The 22,725-nt window shown below is 29.4% G+C and overlaps 1 protein-coding gene and 1 long non-coding RNA gene across 6 annotated transcripts in view; one reads left to right on the top strand and one right to left on the bottom strand.

Moving 5' to 3' along the window:
* raskol (Ras GTPase-activating protein raskol) overlaps nt 1-22,725 on the bottom strand; it is a 679,447-nt gene that overhangs the window by 271,863 nt on the left and 384,859 nt on the right. For 3 of the 5 annotated variants that reach the window (XM_075300488.1, XM_075300490.1, XM_075300489.1), the window contains exon 2: nt 17,072-18,059. The exons of the other annotated variants lie outside the window; for them this stretch is intronic. In XM_075300488.1, coding sequence (XP_075156603.1) covers nt 17,072-17,627 — 556 coding nt within the window. In that variant the 5' untranslated portion in view covers nt 17,628-18,059. The remainder of the gene's footprint in view (nt 1-17,071; nt 18,060-22,725) is intronic. 5 annotated transcript variants of the gene reach the window in all.
* Nucleotides 1,312-2,351, top strand: LOC142229904 (uncharacterized). Its single transcript, XR_012720526.1, has 3 exons — nt 1,312-1,551; nt 1,613-1,702; nt 2,139-2,351. It is a non-coding gene; the product is annotated as an uncharacterized LOC142229904 (long non-coding RNA).

Below are 22,725 nucleotides of genomic sequence, written 5' to 3'. Positions count from 1 at the left end.
AGCCCCCATATAAACCGATCCCGAGATTTGGGTTTGGAGCCTCTTGGAGGAGCAAATTTCATCTGAGTCAGTTGAAATTGTGCTAGTATATGGCCGTTAACAACCATGCCTAACTAGGTCCATATCGGTCTATAGTTATATATAGCCCTCAGATAAATCGATCCCCAATCACACAAAAATTGGTCCATATCAATAATTGTATATAGCCCCCATATAAGCGACCCCCATATTTCAATTCTGGCTCCCTACGTACCGTGCAAAAGTCCATATCGATTCGTAATTATTTTTAGACTTACTTACACATATTTTTTTTTTGTCTAATGTATGGACTAATTCACAATTTAGAAAACGATTTAAGATACCACAACCCAAGTAATTCGATTGTGGATGACAGTCTTTCGCAATACGCAATCCATGGTGGAGGGTACATAAGATTCGGCCTGGCCGAACTTACGGCCGTTTATACTTGTTTTTTTTTTGTGCCCGTTGACAAAACTACAAGAGTGAGACCCTCTAGAGTCTAGACGTCAAGATGGACAATTATTTCGGAACTTTCACATTACTCACCAGCATACTTCGTTGGTAACTTTTGACACTTTTTTAACCGTTGACATGTTTGTGCCTCTAAATGCCATGCTTTTTCAATTGTTGTGCTACCTTTTTATAATTTTGTGCCACTTTTAATCTGTCGGCACCGTTTTTTTATCCGTTGACATGTTTGTGCCCCTAAATGCCATGCTTTTTCAATTGTTGTGCTACCTTTTTATAATTTTGTGCCACTTTTAATTTGTCGATCCACAGGACCCTTTAAAATTACGGATGTTATTGGAGCCTTAAGATAAAATCGATCTAAAGCATTCAATACTACGATTTTTAGCAATTTTTCCTTTTTAAATCATAGCATAAGCCACACCCAGAGAAATGATTGGTTGGAATTCGATTACGACAACAATTTGATAGTGAAGACTTACAATTTTTAATTGTGTGGAATAATTGTTAGTTATTTCTTTTGTTAGATAGTTCATATAACCAATATAATAGCGGTGTGACCGAAAGTTGGTACACACGACCAAGTATTGGTCGTTATTTATATATTGAAGTAAGCAACCATTTCAATTTATTGCACCCCGTTGTGCTAACTGACTTCTTTTTCCAATATGCCTCCATGCCCAGCTGAAGGTCTGTTTAACAACTAAGTTGGTTGTGTTAACAGATTTGATAGTTATAAAGGGAATTGGTTGCTATGGACTACATATACATATGTAACAACAAATATATTGTGTTTTGCCAAATTAATTATCAACTTTAAATTTCAATTCAATATTTTGATGACGTTTACTCAAATTTAGAGAACATTCTGTCCATAAAGGATTGCTGTGAGTTATACATATACAGTGAATGGAAGACACAAACGTTCGTCTAACATTTGTCCACATTTGGCAGGTGTCCAGTTAGAAAACCGTCCACGTTTGGTAGGTGCCGGTTTTCAGAGTGGCCAAGTCTGAGAGATTTTTTGTATATTTTTAAATTGGGTAGCTGTATTCTTAAGTGGTAAGTAACTTAAACATCAAATTAAATTAATACTCCTCACTCTTTACCTTCTTCCCTCTAGGGATATCTCAACAAATGTGACGACTTCCGATGTAACGACAAAATTTCATGATCCATGCCTGAGTTCAGAGTCACGCTGAAAATCGATCCGGTAATTATAAGTACCGCAACTGAAACATTTCCGTTCAGTTCTAAGCTATGTAGGATACATTGGCTTTACTTCTGCGACTCAAACCGAATGGTATATGTAATCATGCAAGGCGTGTACTTTTAGACAAATTTTGCCATCAGACCACACCCAGAGAAGGAATATGGTCACCTCAAACATGTTTCAAGAGCAAAATATTATTTTTGGATGGTGACCATGTAACATGTTTGTCGCAAAAAAGTTGTTTTCTCGGCAAACATAACATGTTTTCTGAAAACAGATCCATAATTTTCGAGAAATAACATGGTTGCACCGAACATGTTACATGGTCACCATCCAAAAATAACATTTTGCTCTTGAAACATGTTTGAGGTGGTCATATTCCTTCTCTGGGTGCACGATCATGCCAAATTGGATATTAACGCAAAAATTTCGTTAGGTATTTTTTTCTTTCAGGCTTTAAAAGCAAAATATTTTGAGAACTGTCCACCAATAACATTTATGAAATCAGAGATAACAAGTTTAGAAGAATTCTTATAGGCCGAGGACCTCCTTGGGCCTGAAAATTATGCAGATTGGTTTGCAAACATCGCAACTAGCTATTTTGTGAAGTTTCTTTTCCAGTTCAAAAATGTTCTACAGATGACGATTTTTTATAAGCTCAATAATCAATACAAAAATATTAACATGTAATAAAAGTAAATATAAATTAAACTTAATTCAAAGGATTGTTTCTTAAATTCATAAGGTTGTCCGAAAAAATAATTAGTTGTTTTAACAAACGAATGAAATTTTATTGGTTGGGATTACAAATTAGAGTGTTAATGTGCTCAAATTTTAGTTATCCAAACAATTTATGTATTGTTGTGCCAGACAAGAATTGGTTGCTCTAACAAATATTGTCGGTTATATTCTGATGGTAGATGGGACCAAATAAATCGGTTGGCAAAAAAATTGGTTGGCACAACAAATTTGTTTTCTGTGTGCACCGTAATAGAATATGCAAAGAAATTTTTCTGTATAAGATAACCCGGAGTCTAAAAAATAATTGTTGAGATTAATGTGACTTCATAATTCAACAGTGAAAAAAAGCATACCCGTTTCAAAGATTTTGTCATTACACTAACGATTTTGGAATTGATTCCGAGCCAAAGATGCGGAGAACTGAAGTAAGGACACATCTAAGAAAAAATTCTCTTATAAATTTGAGTTTTCTGATTTTTTCTTCATGTGCTATTAAAGTCCGTTAAAAAGTTTGAACGGCAACTTAAATTTTCATATTTAGACTTTAAAATAAAGTGTTAAAAAAACATCTCCTATTTTTAAACGTTTTTTTAGCTTTGTAACTAAAATGCAAAAAGTCAACAAATTTAAAGACGATCTCATTAATTTTGAATAATTTTTCAGAAGTATTAAAGCCAAGTTGACCTTGGTAAAACGAAATTTTCCTTCATGTTAGGACACCCAATTTTAATAAGTCGAATCACTTAACTATAAGGACGAAACGACTTTATTGAAAAGTTTATCGACTTTAGGACAAGGAAAAAACTTTTTAGTAGAGAAATGTGTCTTTTATGCTAAGCAAAATTCGCTTTCGAAATATAAGGACGTGAAATCTTTGGCCTCACGACAATATTTTTTTAATTTATAATTCTAACAAAAGGTCGACCAAAAATCAAATAAAAATTAAGCACACAGTTCATTTAATTCTTATTTTTCTTTATAAAAAATACTGTCACTTTATGTGCCACCTTTTTAGTATGCTACGTTTGGTGACACCTTTTGTGCCACCTTTTTAGAAAATCTCAATGATAACGTTTCGGGACAAACGAACTTTAAGCTTAATACGGAGGAAAGAAAGAGCAGTTCAATATTCTCCTAAAATAGGTATCTGATCACAGTCTACACTGATCACAGTCTAATTAAAATTTTAAAAATATTCAATTAAAAATTTAATTGATTTAATTTTTTTTGGAATTTTTTTATTGGATCAATTAAATTTGTAATTGAATCCAGAGGTGAACCAAGGAGGAACTTCGGTTGTACGTACGAAGGTACCGAATTTGCTTTTCTTCGATGAGAAGCCATTCCAAATTGAGCAGTTTGGGAACAAAGATAATGTTCGGGTTTACTTGCCAAAGAGGTCAGCTGAAAATGTCCACCTTCGAATGGCCACCATAGCTCCAACGCCGCCAATGGTAATTGTGTGGGCCATCGACTATAGGGTAAAAAATGACCAATGACCTGGGCAGATAAACATAGACCATGGACATTCAAACATACAGCATCGTCGCACTCAACACGCATCAATCAAGAATGGCTTTAAACCGATGTTTCTCGATCCGTTTCGACCGTCTAACAGGCACCGAAAATCATATTATCTCCATCCGTGGGACTTTTGAGCCTAGGACATTTTGGAGTGACGATCATCTCATGAGGGCGCAAAGCCATTTCTGTGCAGCGTGTGATGGCTTTGTCGATTTTTGAAAAACTATAGCACTTTGTTGCCTGACATATCAGCCAGGGTGACTGATATGATGAGTCAGGGTGGCTGATATGTAGCAGACAGCCAAACTGTAATAAAATCTTTAAACTCTGTGTTCCTCAACTCGAAAATGGTCATAGAATGCCGCAAATCTCTCAAGGATATGGCGGAGCAGTATAATATTTATGTAATATTGGCCGTGTTTCCAGCCTTGGGGATTTTCCCCAAAACGGGGATTTTTTTTTTGTAGATGGGCACGAAATTTTTATATTGGGGACTTGGTGTGGGGAATTTCAAGAAATTTTGGGATTTTTGTGGGGAATTTTCAAATTTTGTTCAGTATAATAAATCAGGTTTTGAGTTATGGTTTATGTGAAATTCTCTCCTTCTACATTCTTGAAAAAGTGCTAAAAGAAGGAATAACAAAAATTCCCTATTTTTTAAAAAATATTTTTATTGGCGATTTTTGTGGGAAATTTTAGTTTAAATTGGGGATTTTTGGGGACGTAAGCGTTCTAATTTGGGGACAAGAGCCAGGAAACTACTGACAACACTATTTAGCTAACGTAGGTGTCTGGTAGATTTCACGGAGGGGGATTTTGTTAGGATTGCGAAGATATGTACTTAGAAAATTTTACCTCATTCTAACACAACATTTGTGAATATTATGACGAAATGAGACCTAATATGAGAATTTGCCAACAAGTTTCGAGTAAAAGCTAAACTCAAATCATCATCATTTCTTTTTTATATATCCTAGCAAAATGTTCTCTTCATGCTTTACTATTTTCAATACTTTGCCAGCCATATGATCCCACATGCGGTTTTTAAAATACTCTTTTTTTCAATTTTATTTGAAATTCATTGAAATTGTTTACCATAAATATGTATAAATAAACCATTTAAAAATGAATCATCTGTCAAACAATGTGTCTATTATTTTAATAATATCAAAAAAAAAACAGCAAACTCATACGAATATCCCAATTGGTATGAGATCTCCCACAAATAAACACAAAATAAACATGGTGGCAGTTTGTCTCTGACACCCACAAAATTGTCGAAAAAATCGAAAAAAAAAGCAAAATGAAATGAAATACAAATGAATCGCTTTTATATTTCAGTGAATGAAATTTTTTGTCTTGCAAAAACAGAGAGAAAAAAGGGGAAAATAAACTTCCAAAATAAATAACAATTTTATATTTTGTTTTTGACAATGCGTATAGTTGTATGAAATAAATGAAGTGTCCACAAAATAAACAAAGAAAAAGTAAAACAAACCACCATCATTCCATGTCAGAAAACAGAAATATTTTTTTTTGTTTTAAGAGCTCAAACTGAATTGCCTTAGCAGATCAGAACATTGGCATGACATGACGACTATAGCTGAACAACAGCTGAGCCCTTTGACTTGTACTAAAAATGAATCACTTCGACAAATGATGCATTTGATCATGAAACTAAAGAGGTTTTGTTGTTTTTGTTTTTTTTTTTTTTTTGTAAATTTTACAAAAGTTCAATGTGTAAGCACCCAAAACCAACCAGCAATAAATTAAGCAACTGACGTAGAATTTATAAAAATGGCAGAACTTCAAAAAAAAAAACTATACAGCCTATATACAAAGGGTTGTTGGGAAACGTATGATGGATTACTTTGGCTCAACGTTATAATTTTTTTTTGTGTTTGAGAATGGATTTACGGATAAACTAAGGTTGTCTATTCTGTCCATTTTTCAATAGGAATAATATGTTGACAAAATTTTCTGTAGAAATAAAATTTTCTATAGAAATGAAACTTTCAATAGAAATAAAATTTTGACAAAATTTTTTGTACAACTAAAATTTTGATAACAATTTTCTGTAGGAATAAAATTTTGACAAAATTTTCTATAGAAATAAAATTTTGACAAAATTTTCTTTAGAACTAAAATTTTGACAAAATTTTTTGTAGAAGTAAAATTTTGAGAAAATTTTCTATAGAAATAAAATTTTGACAAATTTTTCCTTGGAATAAAATTTTCAGTAAATTTTCCATGGATATAAAATTTTGAGAAAAATTTCTAAAGAAATAAAATTTTCAGAAAAGTTTCTAACGAAATAACATTTTGGCAACATTTTCTATAAAAATTCAAATTTGACAAAATTTTCTATAGACATAAAATTTGGACAAAATTTTCTATAGAAATAAAATTTTGACAAAATTTTCTATAGAAATAAAATTTTGACAAAATTTTCTATAGAAATAAAATTTTGACAAAATTTTCCTTGGAATAAAATTTTGATAAAGTTTTGTATAAAAATAAAATTTTGAGTAAAGTTTCTAAGGAAATAAAATTTTGACAAAATTTTCTGTAGAAGTAAAATTTTGACAAAATTTTCTATAGAAATTAAATTTTGACAAAATTTTCTTTAAAACTAAAATTTTGACAAAATTTTCTGTAGAAGAAAAATTTGGGGAAAATTTTCTATAGAAATAAAATTTTGAAAAAATTTTCTGTAGAAGTAAAATTTTGACAAAATTTTCTGTAAAAATAAAATTTTGACAAAATTTTCTGTAAAAATAAAATTTTGACAAAATTTTCTGTAAAAATAAAATTTTGACAACATTTTCTATAGAAATTAAAATTTGACAAAATTTTCTATAGAAATAAAATTTTGACAAAATTTTCTATAGAAATTAAAATTTGTCAAAATTTTCTATAGAAATAAAATTTTGACAAAATTTTCTTAAGAAATAAAATTTTAACAAAATTTTCTATACAAATTAAAATTTAACAACATTTTCTATAGAAATAAAATATTGAGGAATTGGCGACGCTGTTTGCAGGTAGTTGAAAATAACTGAAATGTTTGTACAATTTGGTACCAAAAAGTACATATTTTAAACTCGTTAGTATAATTGAAAAAAAAAAAATAATAAAAATAATTTCCTAATTCCTAATAGAAATAAAATTTTGACAAAATTTTCAATAGAAATAAAATTTTGACAAAATTTTCTACAGAAATAAAATTTTGACAAAATTTTCTATAGAAATAAAGTTTTGACAAAATTTTCTTTAGAACTAAAATTTTCACAAAATTTTCTGTAGAAGATAAATTTTGAGAAAATTTTCTATAAAAATTAAATTTTGAGAAAATTTTATATAAAAATTAAATTTCGACAAAATTTTCTATAGAAAGAAAATTTTGACAAAATTTTCTACAGAAACAAAATTTTGACAAAATTTTCTTTAGAACTAAAATTTTGACAAAATTTTCTGTAGAAGAAAAATTTTGACAAAATTTTCTATAGAAATAAAATTTTGAGAAAATTTTCTATAGAAATAAAATTTTGACAAAATATTCTATAGAAATAAAATTTTGACAAAATTTTCCTTGGAATAAAATTTTGATAAAGTTTTGTATAAAAATAAAATTTTGAGTAATGTTTCTAAGGAAATAAAATGTTGACAAAATTTTCTGTAGAAGTAAAATTTTGACAAAATTTTCTATAGAAATAAAATTTTGACAAAATTTTCTGTAGAACTAAAATTTTCACAAAATTTTCTGTAGAAGATAAATTTTGAGAAAATTTTCTATAAAAATTAAATTTTGAGAAAATTTTCTATAAAAATTAAATTTCGACAAAATTTTCTATAGAAATAAAATTTTGACAAAATTTTCTATAGAAATAAAATTTTGACAAAATTTTCTACAGAAACAAAATTTTGACAAAATTTTCTTTAGAACTAAAATTTTGACAAAATTTTCTGTAGAAGAAAAATTTTGACAAAATTTTCTATAGATGTAAAATTTTGACAAAATTTTCTATAGATATAAAATTTTGAGAAAATTTTCTATAGAAATAAAATTTTGACAAAATTTTCTATAGAAATAAAATTTTGACAAAATTTTCCTTGGAATAATTTTCATAAAGTTTTGTATAAAAATAAAATTTTGAGTAAAGTTTCTAAGGAAATAAAATTTTGACAAAATTTTCTGTATAACTAAAATTTTGACAAAATTTTCTGTAGAAGAAAAATTTTGACAAAATTTTCTATAGAACTAAAATTTTGGCAAAATTTTCTATAGCAATAAAATTTTGTCAAAATTTGCTATAGAAATAAAATTCTCACAAAATTTTCTATAGAAATAAAATTTTGACAAAATTTTCTGTAGAAGAATAATTTTGAGAAAATTTTCTATAGAAATAAAATTTTGAGAAAATTTTCTACAGTAATAAAATTTTACTTGGAATAAAATTTTGATAAAGTTTTGCATAGAAATAAAATTTTGAGTAAAGTTTCTAAGGAAATAAATTTTGGCAAAATTTTCTATAAAATTTCAAATTTGACAAAATTTTCGAAAGAAATAAAATTTTAACAACATTTTCTACAGAAATTAAAATTTGACAAAATTTGCTATAGAAATAAGATTTTCACAAAATTTTCTATAGAAATAAAATTTTGACAACATTTTCTATAGAAATAAAATTTTGACAAAATATTCTTTAGAACTAAATTTTTCACACAATTTTCTAAAGAAATAAAATCGTGACAAAATTTTCTATAGAAATAAAATTTTGACAAAATTTTCTATAGAAATAAAATTTTGACAAAATTTTCTACAGAAACAAAATTTTGACAAAATTTTCTTTAGAACTAAAATTTTGACAAAATTTTCTGTAGAAGAAAAATTTTGACAAAATTTTCTATAGAAATAAAATTTTGAGAAAATTTTCTATAGAAATAAAATTTTGACAAAATTTTCTATAGAAATAAAATTTTGACAAAATTTTCCTTGGAATAATTTTCATAAAGTTTTGTATAAAAATAAAATTTTGAGTAAAGTTTCTAAGGAAATAAAATTTTGACAAAATTTTCTGTAGAACTAAAATATTGACAAAATTTTCTGTAGAAGAAAAATTTTGACAAAATTTTCTATAGAACTAAAATTTTGGCAAAATTTTCTATAGCAATAAAATTTTGTCAAAATTTGCTATAAATAAAATTCTCACAAAATTTTCTATAGAAATAAAATTTTGACAAAATTTTCTGTAGAAGAATAATTTTGAGAAAATTTTCTATAGAAATAAAATTTTGAGAAAATTTTCTACAGAAATAAAATTTTGACAAAATTTTCCTTGGAATAAAATTTTGATAAAGTTTTGCATAGAAATAAAATTTTGAGTACATTTTGGCAAAATTTTCTATAAAATTTCAAATTTGACAAAATTTTCTAAAGAAATAAAATTTTAACAACATTTTCTACAGGAATTAAAATTTGACAAAATTTGCTATAGAAATAAGATTTTCACAAAATTTTCTATAGAAATAAAATTTTGACAACATTTTCTATAGAAATAAAATTTTGACAAAATATTCTTTAGAACTAAATTTTTCACACAATTTTCTAAAGAAATAAAATCGTGACAAAATTTTCTATAGAAATAAAATTTTGACAAAATTTTCTTTACAACTAGAATTTTCACAAAATTTTCTAAAGAAATAAAATTTTGACAAAATTTTCTATAGAATTAACATTTTGAGGAAATTGGCGTGCTGTTTTTGCTGGGTAGTTGAAAATAATTGAAATGTTTGTACAATTTGGTACCAAAAAGTACATATTTTAAACTCGTTAGGATAATTAAAAAAAAAAAAAAACATAATTTCCCAATTCCAAGATGTCTCTTGGCTGTTTTATTTTATTATAATTTTTGTTTTTGCAATTTCTGCCACTCCCCAGTTGACACACCCTTTCGTGAATGTACATCCCTATTGCAGTACAACAATTTATGTTCATTTTTAATTAAATGCAATGCATTTCAACAAGAATCCAATAAAACACAAAATAACTTCAGACAATGGGGAATACTTGCAACGAAATTACACAGGCACAAACACAGAGAGGAGCAAAAGCACTATGGTAGACAGGAAGGACGGACATTGGACGCCGTTTAAAGTTTGATGAATTCTATATAAAAGGCAAAGGTCTGAAAGTTAAATCCATCACAACAATATAGTCTAGAAACGCACAACTTTAGTTGAATAAGGGGTAGTGGTGGAGGAGGAGGGGGATGAAAAACACCAGGAAAGACATGATGATTTAATTGAAAATTTATTGGAAACCATTTGAAATGCAATAACAAGACAATAAGGAAAATTAAAAAAAAAAAAAACTTTCTCCACATACACCCTTAGGCATGGATATTTTTTGATTGCCTGTAAATTGGTCTCATTTTATGTGTTAGGGTATTTAGCCACCACAAATGCCATAAGACCACCAAGTAATTTCTTAGATTATGTTGCCAAACCAATTGATTATTTTTTCCCATTATTTTATAGAGTGCTAGTGGTAGAGAGTGGTCCCTTTTTTCGTTTGTTTGTCTTTTTTTTTTGTGTTTATGGTTGTCAAATTAATTCATTTAATTGTTTTCAATAAAAATTTGACAATAAAAGCTATAACATAAATACCATAAAGCAGATGGTGGTGGTGAGGGAGCGTGTGACAACCGAGATGTTTATGTTAAAGACAATTGGACTATGAATTGTTATGGTTTGTCTATAATTTTTTGTTTGATAATTTCCAACAGGGTTTCTTCAATAGTTCTAAGGCCTATAAATTATACTCTTGTGTTATGCTTGATCTCCCTATTGCTGAAATGGGCAGGCGCATGATAGACAAGTAAACAAGTGTATTAGTTTTCAATAATCATGAAAATTTTGAATTAACGGAAATAAAATCAATTGAATCGCACCATATTGAAGAGCAGCGGATAAATCATAAACTTGTAGAATGTTCCGTTGAATAATTACATTCTCGTCAAAAAAAAAAATGTTGTCTAAATTGGATACCCCATTCATTAATCAGTAACTGTAGAAACTAGAATAGACTTAAGCAAACAAAACCGAAATAAATCAAATGTTCATACTAAATATTAATTTAACGAAATAAAATCAAAATGTTATGCGACAAGTTATCGAATGACAAAAAACCAAAAAAAAAAAAAACAAAAAAAAGAACAAAATATTTATTTTTTAAGTTTAGATAAAATGCTCGCTCTCTGGTAGAGACTAGTTTCAATTAGTCTAAACATTCCAAATCGAAAAGGTGAATATCATTTTTCATCATAGGTTAGGTTAGGTTAAAGTGGCAGCCCGATTAAGATTCAGGCTCACTTAGACTATTCAGTCCATTGTGATACCACATTAACTAAAAGTACCTATTACATATGGGCACTTCTAGTTTTAACCGCTGAACCTTCTTGATTATTTTTCTTTGTTGAACCAACCAGATTGTTCCAAAAACATTAGCAAACTGCTTAAGTTAACGTTTTCCAGATCCGCCAGTAATCTGAAGCTATATGCTCCTAAAAGTTGCTTGCGCTTTACACAAAATGCAGGACACTCACACAAGAGGTGTTTAATTGATTCTTTTTCCTCCGCATCATGACAGCTCATACAATAGTCATTATACTTCGCGCCAATAGTTTTTGCAAAATCGCCTATCAGGCAGCGACCCGTTATAGCAGATATCAGGAGTGATATCTGACGTCTCGAGAACATTAGCATATCTAGTGTGCGGTTTAAGTTGAAATGGGGCCATATTTGCTTGGTGTCGTTACAACCCTTGCAATTCTCCCATCGAACATTTGCCATCCTAACAGCCTTCTCACGCAGCATGAGCTTGCAGGTAGCTAGGGGCATACCAACAAATTCTAGTTCCCCTGGAATATGTAAGGTAGTCCCTAGCCTTGCCAACTCATCCGCTTCGCAGTTCCCCGGTATGTTCCTATGGCCAGGCACCCATATTAGGTGAATATTGTACTGCTCAGCCATCTCATTGAGAGATTTGCGGCAGTTGATGGCCGGACTGGACGTTGTCCAATTTCCCTCCGATGTTTTAATGAAACCTGGAGCGGTGTTAGTGGATGCTAGTACCTTCCGTAGTCTGGAAGCCTCTGACGTATTCTCAATACTGCTACAGTAATCATCCCAAGAGTTTTGTTGAGACCTTCTCAGTTCTCGTTTATATTCTCTCAGATTCATCTTGTAAGTGTCCCAATCCTCCAGAGCTCTTGTGGACTTTGCTTTGTTAAAGAGCTTCCTGCAGGATTTCCTCATATTACTTAACTCCGTAGTCCACCATGGCGGCCGATTTTTCCCCTTGGCTTTCCTCTAGGGCAAGCAGCTTTCAGTGAAATGTTGAAGGCCTTAGTAATCCGCTCCACTGCGTGTTCGATATCTTGCACAGTGCTCATATTTGTCTCCGGCATTTCCGGTATCATCGAATTGAACGATTCCCTATACCTATTCCAATCAGCTTTCCTAACATTTGGCGGAAATATGGTCTTTGAAGTACGAACAGCCAATCTGAAACTGATGTAGCGATGATCTGAGAAGCTATGTTCCCTCAAAACTTGCCACTCAGATATCTTATCATTCAGTTCCGGAGAGGTCAACGTTACGTCCAAAACCTCTTGTCTGTTCCTGGTGACGAAGGTTGGTGCATCTCCCTTATTGCAAACTACCAGGTTAGTACGCAAAATAAACTCTATTAGCGACTCTCCCCTTGCATTAGTATCACTACTTCCCCAAATACTATGATGTGCATTTGCATCGCATCCCATAATGAGTTTTGTCTTTGTTTTTAGTGACTCCTCAACTAAGGTCTTAACGGCACAGGGTGGCATCTTTTTCATCATAGAGTTATATTAATTTTGCGTGCTTAATTTTTTTTATAACCAAAACAGTTTTCAAAAAGTTTGGTATTTCACACAATTGAATTCAAAACTATTTTGTTGGCTTTTATTTAGCATTATAAATAATATTTTAAATTGGCTAATTAAATTTATTTTATTTTATTTCTAAATATTTATATTACATAGTTTTAATTATTTAAATATTTATGTTTTTTATAAATGGCCTTTTAATAATGATTTAATTCCTTTAATCATCATAAAATTTGTATAGCATACATTTAGGAGTCTTATTTAAATATGTTTGCGATCATTTAATAAATGATAGTCTCATTCATGGATACGAAAACGAAACACGCACCAGACAATCAATTCATTATATTCAGTATGTGCCATTTGCCCGAGGGATAAACACCACAGTTTTTTGTTTGGACAAGTTTCGTGTCAACAAAACAGCATTTGCGGGAAACTTGGAATTAGCTACTCCAAAGGCAACAAAGCAGAAGTATTTTGCAACGCATCATTTCTGTTGAGGTGGATCCACTACAATAGTCCTAAGCAAAAAAACATTTAGTCACCCCGGTCATGACTCAATATCCACCAACTATCCACGAAAAGAACCTTTTGCTAAGTATTTGCAACCGAGTGAAACCATACCCAGATATGGTATTGATCACATCCTAGAAAAAATTTAAGTGGCATCGAAGTATTCTTTAGTATATATTTCACTAAGTTCAGTTTACATAGTAGCTGACATCGAAGGACCATATATTTCATTTAAATATGAAATAATTTTGTAGCCTACTTTTAACATTTAAATATTTTTAACTGTATGACAATACAGTTATCTTTGAATAATTAAGTAGATCGCTAAATAATAAGACATTTTCTTGAGGGCATTTCATCTAACATTAATGTTTGAAATTAAAAATTCATGGTAGAACCTGATTTGGCTAATACAGAATTTTTCCTTTGCATAGTTTTAGGTGCCACAATCGATAACACTATCATTAGATAAGGAAAAAGTGCTCCATGAATTAGCTCGATTTTATCTCACGGCACCGATCACATCCGTGATTTAAATAGATCCGGCACAGAAATTTACGAAAACTATTGCATTTAAACGGGGCTTAATTAAAAAGTGGCACAACAAGACAAAAAGGTGGCGCAAAAATGTCAAAATGTATGGCACGTCGAGGCTCAACATAACATATGGCACCAAAGTGTTAACGCTTTAAAAAGTTGCAAATTTGCCACTAAAGTGACATAACAGTAACATTGAACCCCTGAAAATGCAGCACGGTTGGGGGTTTCACAGACTCCCCAAATCCCAAAACATGATGGAGGGACTCCATTTTTATACCCTCCACCATTCCATTTATAACGCATCGAAATATTGGTCTCAGACCCCATAAAGTATATATATTCTTGGTCATGGTGACATTCTTTGTCGATTTACCAAATTCCTTCCGTCGGATGAAATCACGCCAACCTTCGGACGAAACCAGCTTTTGACTTGAAACTTTTCACGTATAGTTGTTTTGTTGTTTCTAAAGGTCGGACGATATTGTAAATGGGCCATATCGGAATACCATATGAACCGCTACCCCAAATTTGAGTTTCGGAGCCTTTTGGGGAAGCAAATTTCATACGATGCTGTTGAAATTGAGCACATGATGTCAGTATATACATTCTAACAATCATGGAAAAATTGGTTCCTTTCGTTATGATCTATAATAGTTATGCTCCCAGATAATATTTATGCATAATTTGGTCCATAAAAATATATAACAAGTATATACGGCCCAGGCCGAATCTTATGTACCCTCCACCATGGACTGCATAGAAACTTGTACTAAAGACTGTCATTCACAATCGAATTACTTGGTTTGCGGTAACACTTGCCGATGGCAAGGTATCTTACAATATATTAACACCGTCTTCTCATTTGTAAGTTAGTCCATACGGGATTTATATTAAACAAAATTTTCTATAGAAATAAAATTGTGACAAAATTTTTTATAGAAATAAAATTTTGTCAAAATTTTCTATAGTAATAAAATTTTGACAACATTTTCTATAGAAATAAAATTTTGGTAGATTATTTTTGGGGATCGACTATATATAGGTTAGGTTAGGTGGCAGCCCGAAGTATCAGGCTCACTTAGACTATTCAGTTCATTGTGATACCACATTGGTGAACTTCTCTCTTATCACTGAGTGCTGCCCGATTCGATGTTAAGCTCTATGACAAGGTACCTCCTTTTTATAGCCGAGTCAGAACGGCGTTCCACATTGCAGTGAAACCACTTAGAGAAGCTTTGAAACCCTCAGAAATGTCACCAGCATTACTGAGGTGGGATAATCCACCGCTGAAAAACTTTTTGGTGTTCGGTCGAAGCAAGAATCGAACCCACGACCTTGTGTATGCAAGGCGGGCATGCTAACCATTGCACCACGGTGGCGTACCAAATTTCAGCCGGATCGGATGGAATTTTCTTCTCTTAGAGGCTCCGCAAGCCAAATCTGGGGATCGGTTTATATGGGGGCTATATATAATTATGAACCGAGGTGGACCAATTTTTGCATGGTTGTTAGAGACCATATACTAACACCATGTACCAAATTTCAGCCGGATCGGATGAAATTTTCTTCTCTTAGAGGCTCCGCAATCCAAATCTGGGGATCGGTTTATATGGGGGCTATATATAATTATGAACCGAGGTGGACCAATTTTTGCATGGTTGTTAAGGATCATACGCTTATACCATGTACCAAATTTCAGCCGGATCGGATGAAACTTTCTTCTCTTAGAGGCTCCGCAAGCCAATTCTGGGGATCGGTTTATATGGGGGCTATATATAATTATGAACCGATGTGGACCAATTTTTGCCTGGTGGTTAAGGAGCATATACTAACACCATGTACCAAATTTCAACCGGATCGGATGAAATTTTCTTCTCTTAGAGGCTCCACAAGCCAAATCTGGGGATCGGTTTATATGGGGGCTATACGTAAAAGTTATCCGATATGGCCCATTTGCAATACCGTCCGAACTACATCAATAACAACTACTTGTGCCAAGTTTCAAGTCGATAGCTTGTTTCGTTCGGAAGTTAGCGTGATTTCAACAGACGGACGGACGGACGGATATGCTCAGATCGACTCAGAATTTCACCACGACCCAGAATATATATACTTTATGGGGTCTTAGAGCAATATTTCGATGTGTTACAAACGGAATGACAAAGTTAATATACCCCCATCCTATGGTGGAGGGTATAAAAAAGAGCATCGAAGGACCATTAATCTTAAAATATATAAATTATTTTGTAGCATATTTTTGGGTGTGACATTTTAATATCTATTACCGTACTGACTCTAAATCAATATAGTGATCTTCTGTTCTTCTGTTGATTGCAATACAAACTACGAAAAAATCTTCGACTTAAATATAAAATTCTCATAATACTACAAATGTCTTAATTTATAAAATATGTTTTCATTTTTTCTTTTCAACTTACTCCTGCACTCATTATTGTTGGAAAAATCAAAAACCCTAAAATTAGCATTTTTTTTTTTTGCAATTGTCCAACAACACCTGAAACGTTCTGTGAGTGAAGGCTCAAATTCAGGGAAATCCATAACGTAGAGGATTTGTCTGCACAGAAAAAAAATTCACGAAAATTTTTCCAATTAAAATTTTAGTTGAGTTTTAAAAATATTCAATTAAAAATTTAATTGATTCAACAAATTTTTTAATTGAAACAAAAATCAATTACTAAAATTAATGGTATCAATTAATTTTTTAATTGGATCAATTAACTTTTTAATTGACCTTTAATTAATTTTTTAATCGATACTATCATTTCTGTGATTGAAGACATTTCAATTAAAAAATTAATTGGATCAATTAATTTCGTGATTGAATCAGAAAAAAAATTGTTTGTGTGTGCATTGCATGATATAGACTTCCCAATCGTGTACTAAATTCTCTTTGCAGTTTTTTTTAATATCATGTTGCACAATTTTTTTTAATATTAAATAACATCGAAGGACCATTTATTTTAATACATAAATTATTATATAGCATATTTTTAGGTGGGCCAATTTAATTGTTACCGATTTTCTTGACATAATTCCCTTAATTTGGTAGAAATATCTTAATTTATAAAATCTCTTTTTCATTTTTTTTTCATTTTCTACTTACTCCTGCCCGTTGTCGTATCAAATGTACTGCCACTGCCCGTACTACACATACTCGTTTGCAGCACCTGTACCGGATGATTTTCATCCATAGGATATTCCTGTTGATAACATTGGCCCTGTTGTTGGGCAGCCCTACATTGGGCCGCCGCTGCCATATCATATTGTATAGCCCTTTGTTGATAATCCAAAAAGGCATCGTCACGTTCACCCCTTAGGCACGAGGCAAAACCTCTCGAATTTGAGGAACGCCTCTGATGGGGAGTCGCCAAAGCACTTGCATCTTTCTCCAAAGAACGACAATAAAGATGCGTTGTGGTGGTACGCTGTAATGACTGTGATTTATTGGCAGCCGATGCCGTTGCCGCCGACATTGAAGACGATGAGGCAGCCGATGACGCCGATGTGTTATGTTCAATGAAGGGTGATGTCAGTGTCACCTCACTGTGAATAATGTGCAGAGGGGTAACGGCAAGGGCGGCTGTAGCCGATGATGAAGATGCGTTAGAGGCCGCATGACGCTGCTTATCTTCAGATGGGGGTATAGCCACGCAGTTCATTGTGTCTTGGCCGGTGATTGAGATGCGAGAGATTCGTAAGGGGTGATTGCTGTGAATCAAATGGGTTTTGGTCTGGTGTCGGTGAGTAATTTTTCTCCGATGTTTTTTTTTATTTTGTTTATTTATTTGTTGAGATTATTTGGCTTGATTTAATTATATATTTGGTTTAACAATAAGGTAGATTATTTTTATGATTTAAATACTATTTAGTGCTAACATTTGGAGGCAGTGTTGTATTTTATTTTGGATATTTATTATTATTACTATTGTTGTTATTGTTGTTGTTGTTTTGGGAATTTATTTGGTTTTTGGCTTTTCTTTATTTTGTAGCTTGAGACATTTATGTTTTATTCAAATGCACCTTTGATTTATTTTTTTGTTAAACGGCTGAATTCAAATTCTTTTCACTTCATGGTGGGTGTAGAAATTTCGCTGTAACAAAAATTAGTTCAAGGTTAAATTTGTTTGATATTCAAGAAATTCAGGAATGTCCACGATTTACCAAGTTGTGTTTTTATTTTGCAAAAAGTTTTATTTCGTTGTGGGATAATATTTAGAAAAAAGATGAAATGGACATGTTTTATTTGCATTTATATTCATTAACCCAAAAAGCCCATTAAAATAAATAAAACTCTAAGAAAGACAATGCTTTTCAAACTGTAGACCAGAACGGAGATGAACTCATAGTTAATGAACGAAATGGCTTTTTGGTATTCACTTAAATAGGTTTAGTTAATTTTATTTAGTTATTTTCAAATAATTTGTTCTGTTTTTTGTTATTTTTGGTTTATTCTTCAAAAATAATGTTTAAATAATCTTTTATTTTGTTTGAATATTAATATATTAATTGTATATTATAATAAAATATTTAAGTGTATTTTTATAGAAATTATCTTAGTTTAATTTCTCAGGTTTTTTTTTTAATTTAAACTTTATTAAAATTGTATCAAACTTAATTACATTATATTTAATTAAATAAAATTTGATTTATAATTAATTAAAATGTTTGCTCAAATTAATTTAATTAATTTTTATAATTTTCGATTTACTATGGCAACATTAACAAAAAATTTTAACAAAAATCTACCATGTTTAAAAATTCTTATATTGAAATCTTTGATCAAATTTAGGCGATTAATCTGGAATAATTATATAGTAATTCTTTAAAGAAAGGATTTTATTGGAATATTAATATATTTTTTTAGAAATGATATTAGTTTAATATAATTGGATTTTATTTAATTAAGCTCTATTTACTATTTATCAAACGTAATTACATTATATTTAATTTAATGAATGGTTTTCTTTTTCTTCCATCCACCCCTGTCACCTTTAGAATGTAGTAGGGATGGAAAATGGTTCTATAGGACTTTTTCAATAATTTTCCCAGTTGATCAATATGAAAGTACCCCGCTAGTTTAAGGCTTTATGGGGTTAAAATCACCCTCCAAAGCTATCTAATTATCCGTCCGTATGTCCAGTTACTTAGAAAGGAGGGTCGAAATTTTTATTCAATTCTCGAAATTGGTGAAATTGTCAAATGTAGGCCGTAGCAGAGATGAAAAATGCAGTTCTTTTCCACCCACATAAAAACGGAAGTACCCCCGAGAGTGATTTTATGCATTTTATACATACATTGTTTGCTCTACCATGTTCTCAGACCTCAATAGGATGCTCGCAGGGAAAAAATTTGGCTGCAGTGAAGAGGTGGTCGCCGAAACTGAGGCCTATTTTGAGGCAAAACCGAAGGAGTACTACCAAAATGGTATCAAAAAATTGGAAGGTCGTTATAATCGTTGTATCGCTCTTGAAGGAAACTATGTTGAATAATAAAAACGAATTTTGACAAAAAAAAATGTGTTTTTCTTTGTTAGACCGGGGACTTATCAGCCAACCTGTTATTAGGAGGGAGGCAGGGTTGATAAAGTTGACACTATCGTACTTTTGAGTAAAGGTAATACCGTGGTAGCCCCCACGACACATTTGATACCTTGGGATTGTGCTTCGTTTTCAAGTGGGACCTATTTTTGCATTCTGGGATTTGAATACTATACACGCTTTTTAATATTTTATCCTATGGACAGAGTCCAACGTGGGGCTAACACGATTACTAAGGGATTCCTGCTCAGGACAATATATTTAAGTTTTTTCTTGAAACCTCATATTTTTTCCATCAGTTAGAATTCATTTTCATCAGTTAAAGTTCATTTCTTTTAAATCAAAAAAATGCAAATTAGCCCCAATTTTATTGTGGCGTCAATTTTCATATTTCAGTTACAACTGCTTGGTGCCACTGTTGGTAGAATTGTACCAAAAATGGTAGAGGTTTTGCTGTTTGGTATACTGATAGGATTCTTTATGTTTTGGTAGATTCTGCATGCTATTCCTCTCCAACTAAGATGTACTTCACAAAATTTTCCATAGAAATAAAATTTTGACAAAATTTTCTATAGAAATAAAATTTTGAGAAAATATTCTATGGAAATAAAATATTGGTCAAATTTTCTATGGAAATAAAGTTTAGAAAAAATTATCTATAGAAATAAAATTTTGAGAAAACTTTCGATAGAAATAAAATTTTGACAAAAATTTCTATAGAAATAAAATGTTGACAATATTTTCTATTGAAATAAAATTTTGACAACAATTTCTATAGAAATAAAATTTTGACAAAATTTTCCATAGAAATAAAATTTTGAAAAAATTTTCTATAGAAATAGAATGTTGAGAAAATTTTCTATAGAAATAAAATGTTGAGAAAATTTTCTATAGAAATAAAATTTTGAGAAAATTGTCTATAGAAATAAAATTTTGAAAAAATTGTCTATAGAATTAAAATTTTGACAAATGTTTCTACAGAAATAAAATTTTGACAAAAATTTCTATAGAAATAAAACTTTGACAACATTTTCAATAGAAATAACATTTTACCAAAATTTTCAATAGAAATAAAATTTTGAGAAAATTTTCTATAGAAATAAAATTTTGACAAAAATTTCTATAGAAATATAATTTTGACAAAATTTTCTATATGCTAGAAATAGAATTTTGACACAATTTTTTATAGAAATAAAATTTTGACAAAATTTTCTATAGAAATAACATTTTGACAAAATTTTCTATAGAAATAAAATTTTGACAACACTTTCAATAGAAATAAAATTTTACCAAAATTTTCAATAGAAATAAAATTTTGAGAAAATTTTCTATAGAAATAAAATTTTGACAAAATTTTCTATAGAAATATAATTTTGACAAAATTTTCTATATGCTAGAAATAGATTTTTGACACAATTTTTTATAGAAATAAAATTTTGACAAAATTTTCTATAGAAATAAAATATTCAGAAAATTTTCTATAGAAATAATATTTTGAGAAAATTTTCTATGGAAATAAAATTTTAACAAAATTTTCAATAGGAATAAAATTTTGACAAAAATTTCTATAGAAATAAAATTTTGACAAACATTTCTATAGAAATGACATTTTGACAACAGTTTATATAGAAATGAAATTTTGACAAAATTTTTTTATAGAAATAAAGTTTTCACAAATTTTTCAACAGAATTAAAAATTTTAAAAAAAATTTGTTACAGAAATAATATTTTGAGAAAATTTTCTATAGAAAAAAAAATTTAACAAAATTTTCACTAGGAATAAAATTTTGACAAAATTTTCTATAGAAGTAAAATTTTGACAAACATTTCTATGGAAATGACATTTTGAAAACATTTTCTATAGAAATAAAATTTTGACAACATTTTTTATAGAAATAAAGTTTTGACAGGTTTTTCAACAGAATTGAAAATTTTTAAAAAATTTTGTTACAGAAATAAAATTTTGACAAAATTTTTATAGATATAAATTTTGAAAAAAAAAATTCATAGAAATAGAATTTTGACATAATTTTATAGAAATAAAATTTTGACAAAATTTTCTATAGAAATAACATTTTGACAAAATTTTCTATAGAAATAAAATTTTGACAACACTTTCAATAGAAATAAAATTTTACCAAAATTTTCAATAGAAATAAAATTTTGAGAAAATTTTCAATAGAAATAAAATTTTGAGAAAATTTTCTATAGAAATAAAATTTTGACAAAATTTTCTATAGAAATATAATTTTGACAAAATTTTCTATATGCTAGAAATAGATTTTTGACACAATTTTTTATAGAAATAAAATTTTGACAAAATTTTCTATAGAAATAAAATATTCAGAAAATTTTCTATAGAAATAATATTTTGAGAAAATTTTCTATGGAAATAAAATTTTAACAAAATTTTCAATAGGAATAAAATTTTGACAAAAAGTTCTATAGAAATAAAATTTTGACAAACATTTCTATAGAAATGACATTTTGACAACAGTTTATATAGAAATGAAATTTTGACAAAATTTTTTTATAGAAATAAAGTTTTCACAAATTTTTCAACAGAATTAAAAATTTTAAAAAAAATTTGTTACAGAAATAATATTTTGAGAAAATTTTCTATAGAAAAAAAATTTTAACAAAATTTTCAATAGGAATAAAATTTTGACAAAATTTTCTATAGAAGTAAAATTTTGACAAACATTTCTATGGAAATGACATTTTGAAAACATTTTCTATAGAAATAAAATTTTGACAACATTTTTTATAGAAATAAAGTTTTGACAGGTTTTTCAACAGAATTGAAAATTTTTAAAAAATTTTGTTACAGAAATAAAATTTTGACAAAATTTTTATAGATATAAATTTTGAAAAAAAAAATTCATAGAAATAGAATTTTGACATAATTTTCTATAGAAATAAAATTTTGAAAAAATTGTCTATAGAATTAAAATTTTGACAAATGTTTCTACAGAAATAAAATTTTGACAAAAATTTTTATAGAAATAACATATTTGCAAAATTTTCTATAGAAATAAAATTATGACAATATTTTCAATAGAAATAAAATTGTACCAAATTTTTCAATAGAAACAAAATTTTTAACAGAAATAAAATTTTGAGAAAATTTTCTATAGAAATAAAATTTTGACAAAAAATTCTATAGAAATAAAATTTTGAGAAAATTTTCTACAGAAATAAAATTGTGAGAAAATTTTCT

The sequence above is a fragment of the Haematobia irritans genome, chromosome 3 (assembly GCF_050003625.1).
Source record: "Haematobia irritans isolate KBUSLIRL chromosome 3, ASM5000362v1, whole genome shotgun sequence".
NCBI classification, from domain to species: domain Eukaryota; kingdom Metazoa; phylum Arthropoda; class Insecta; order Diptera; family Muscidae; genus Haematobia; species Haematobia irritans.
Note: the sequence above shows the minus strand (reverse complement) of the source record. Positions and strands in the feature narration are given on the sequence as shown.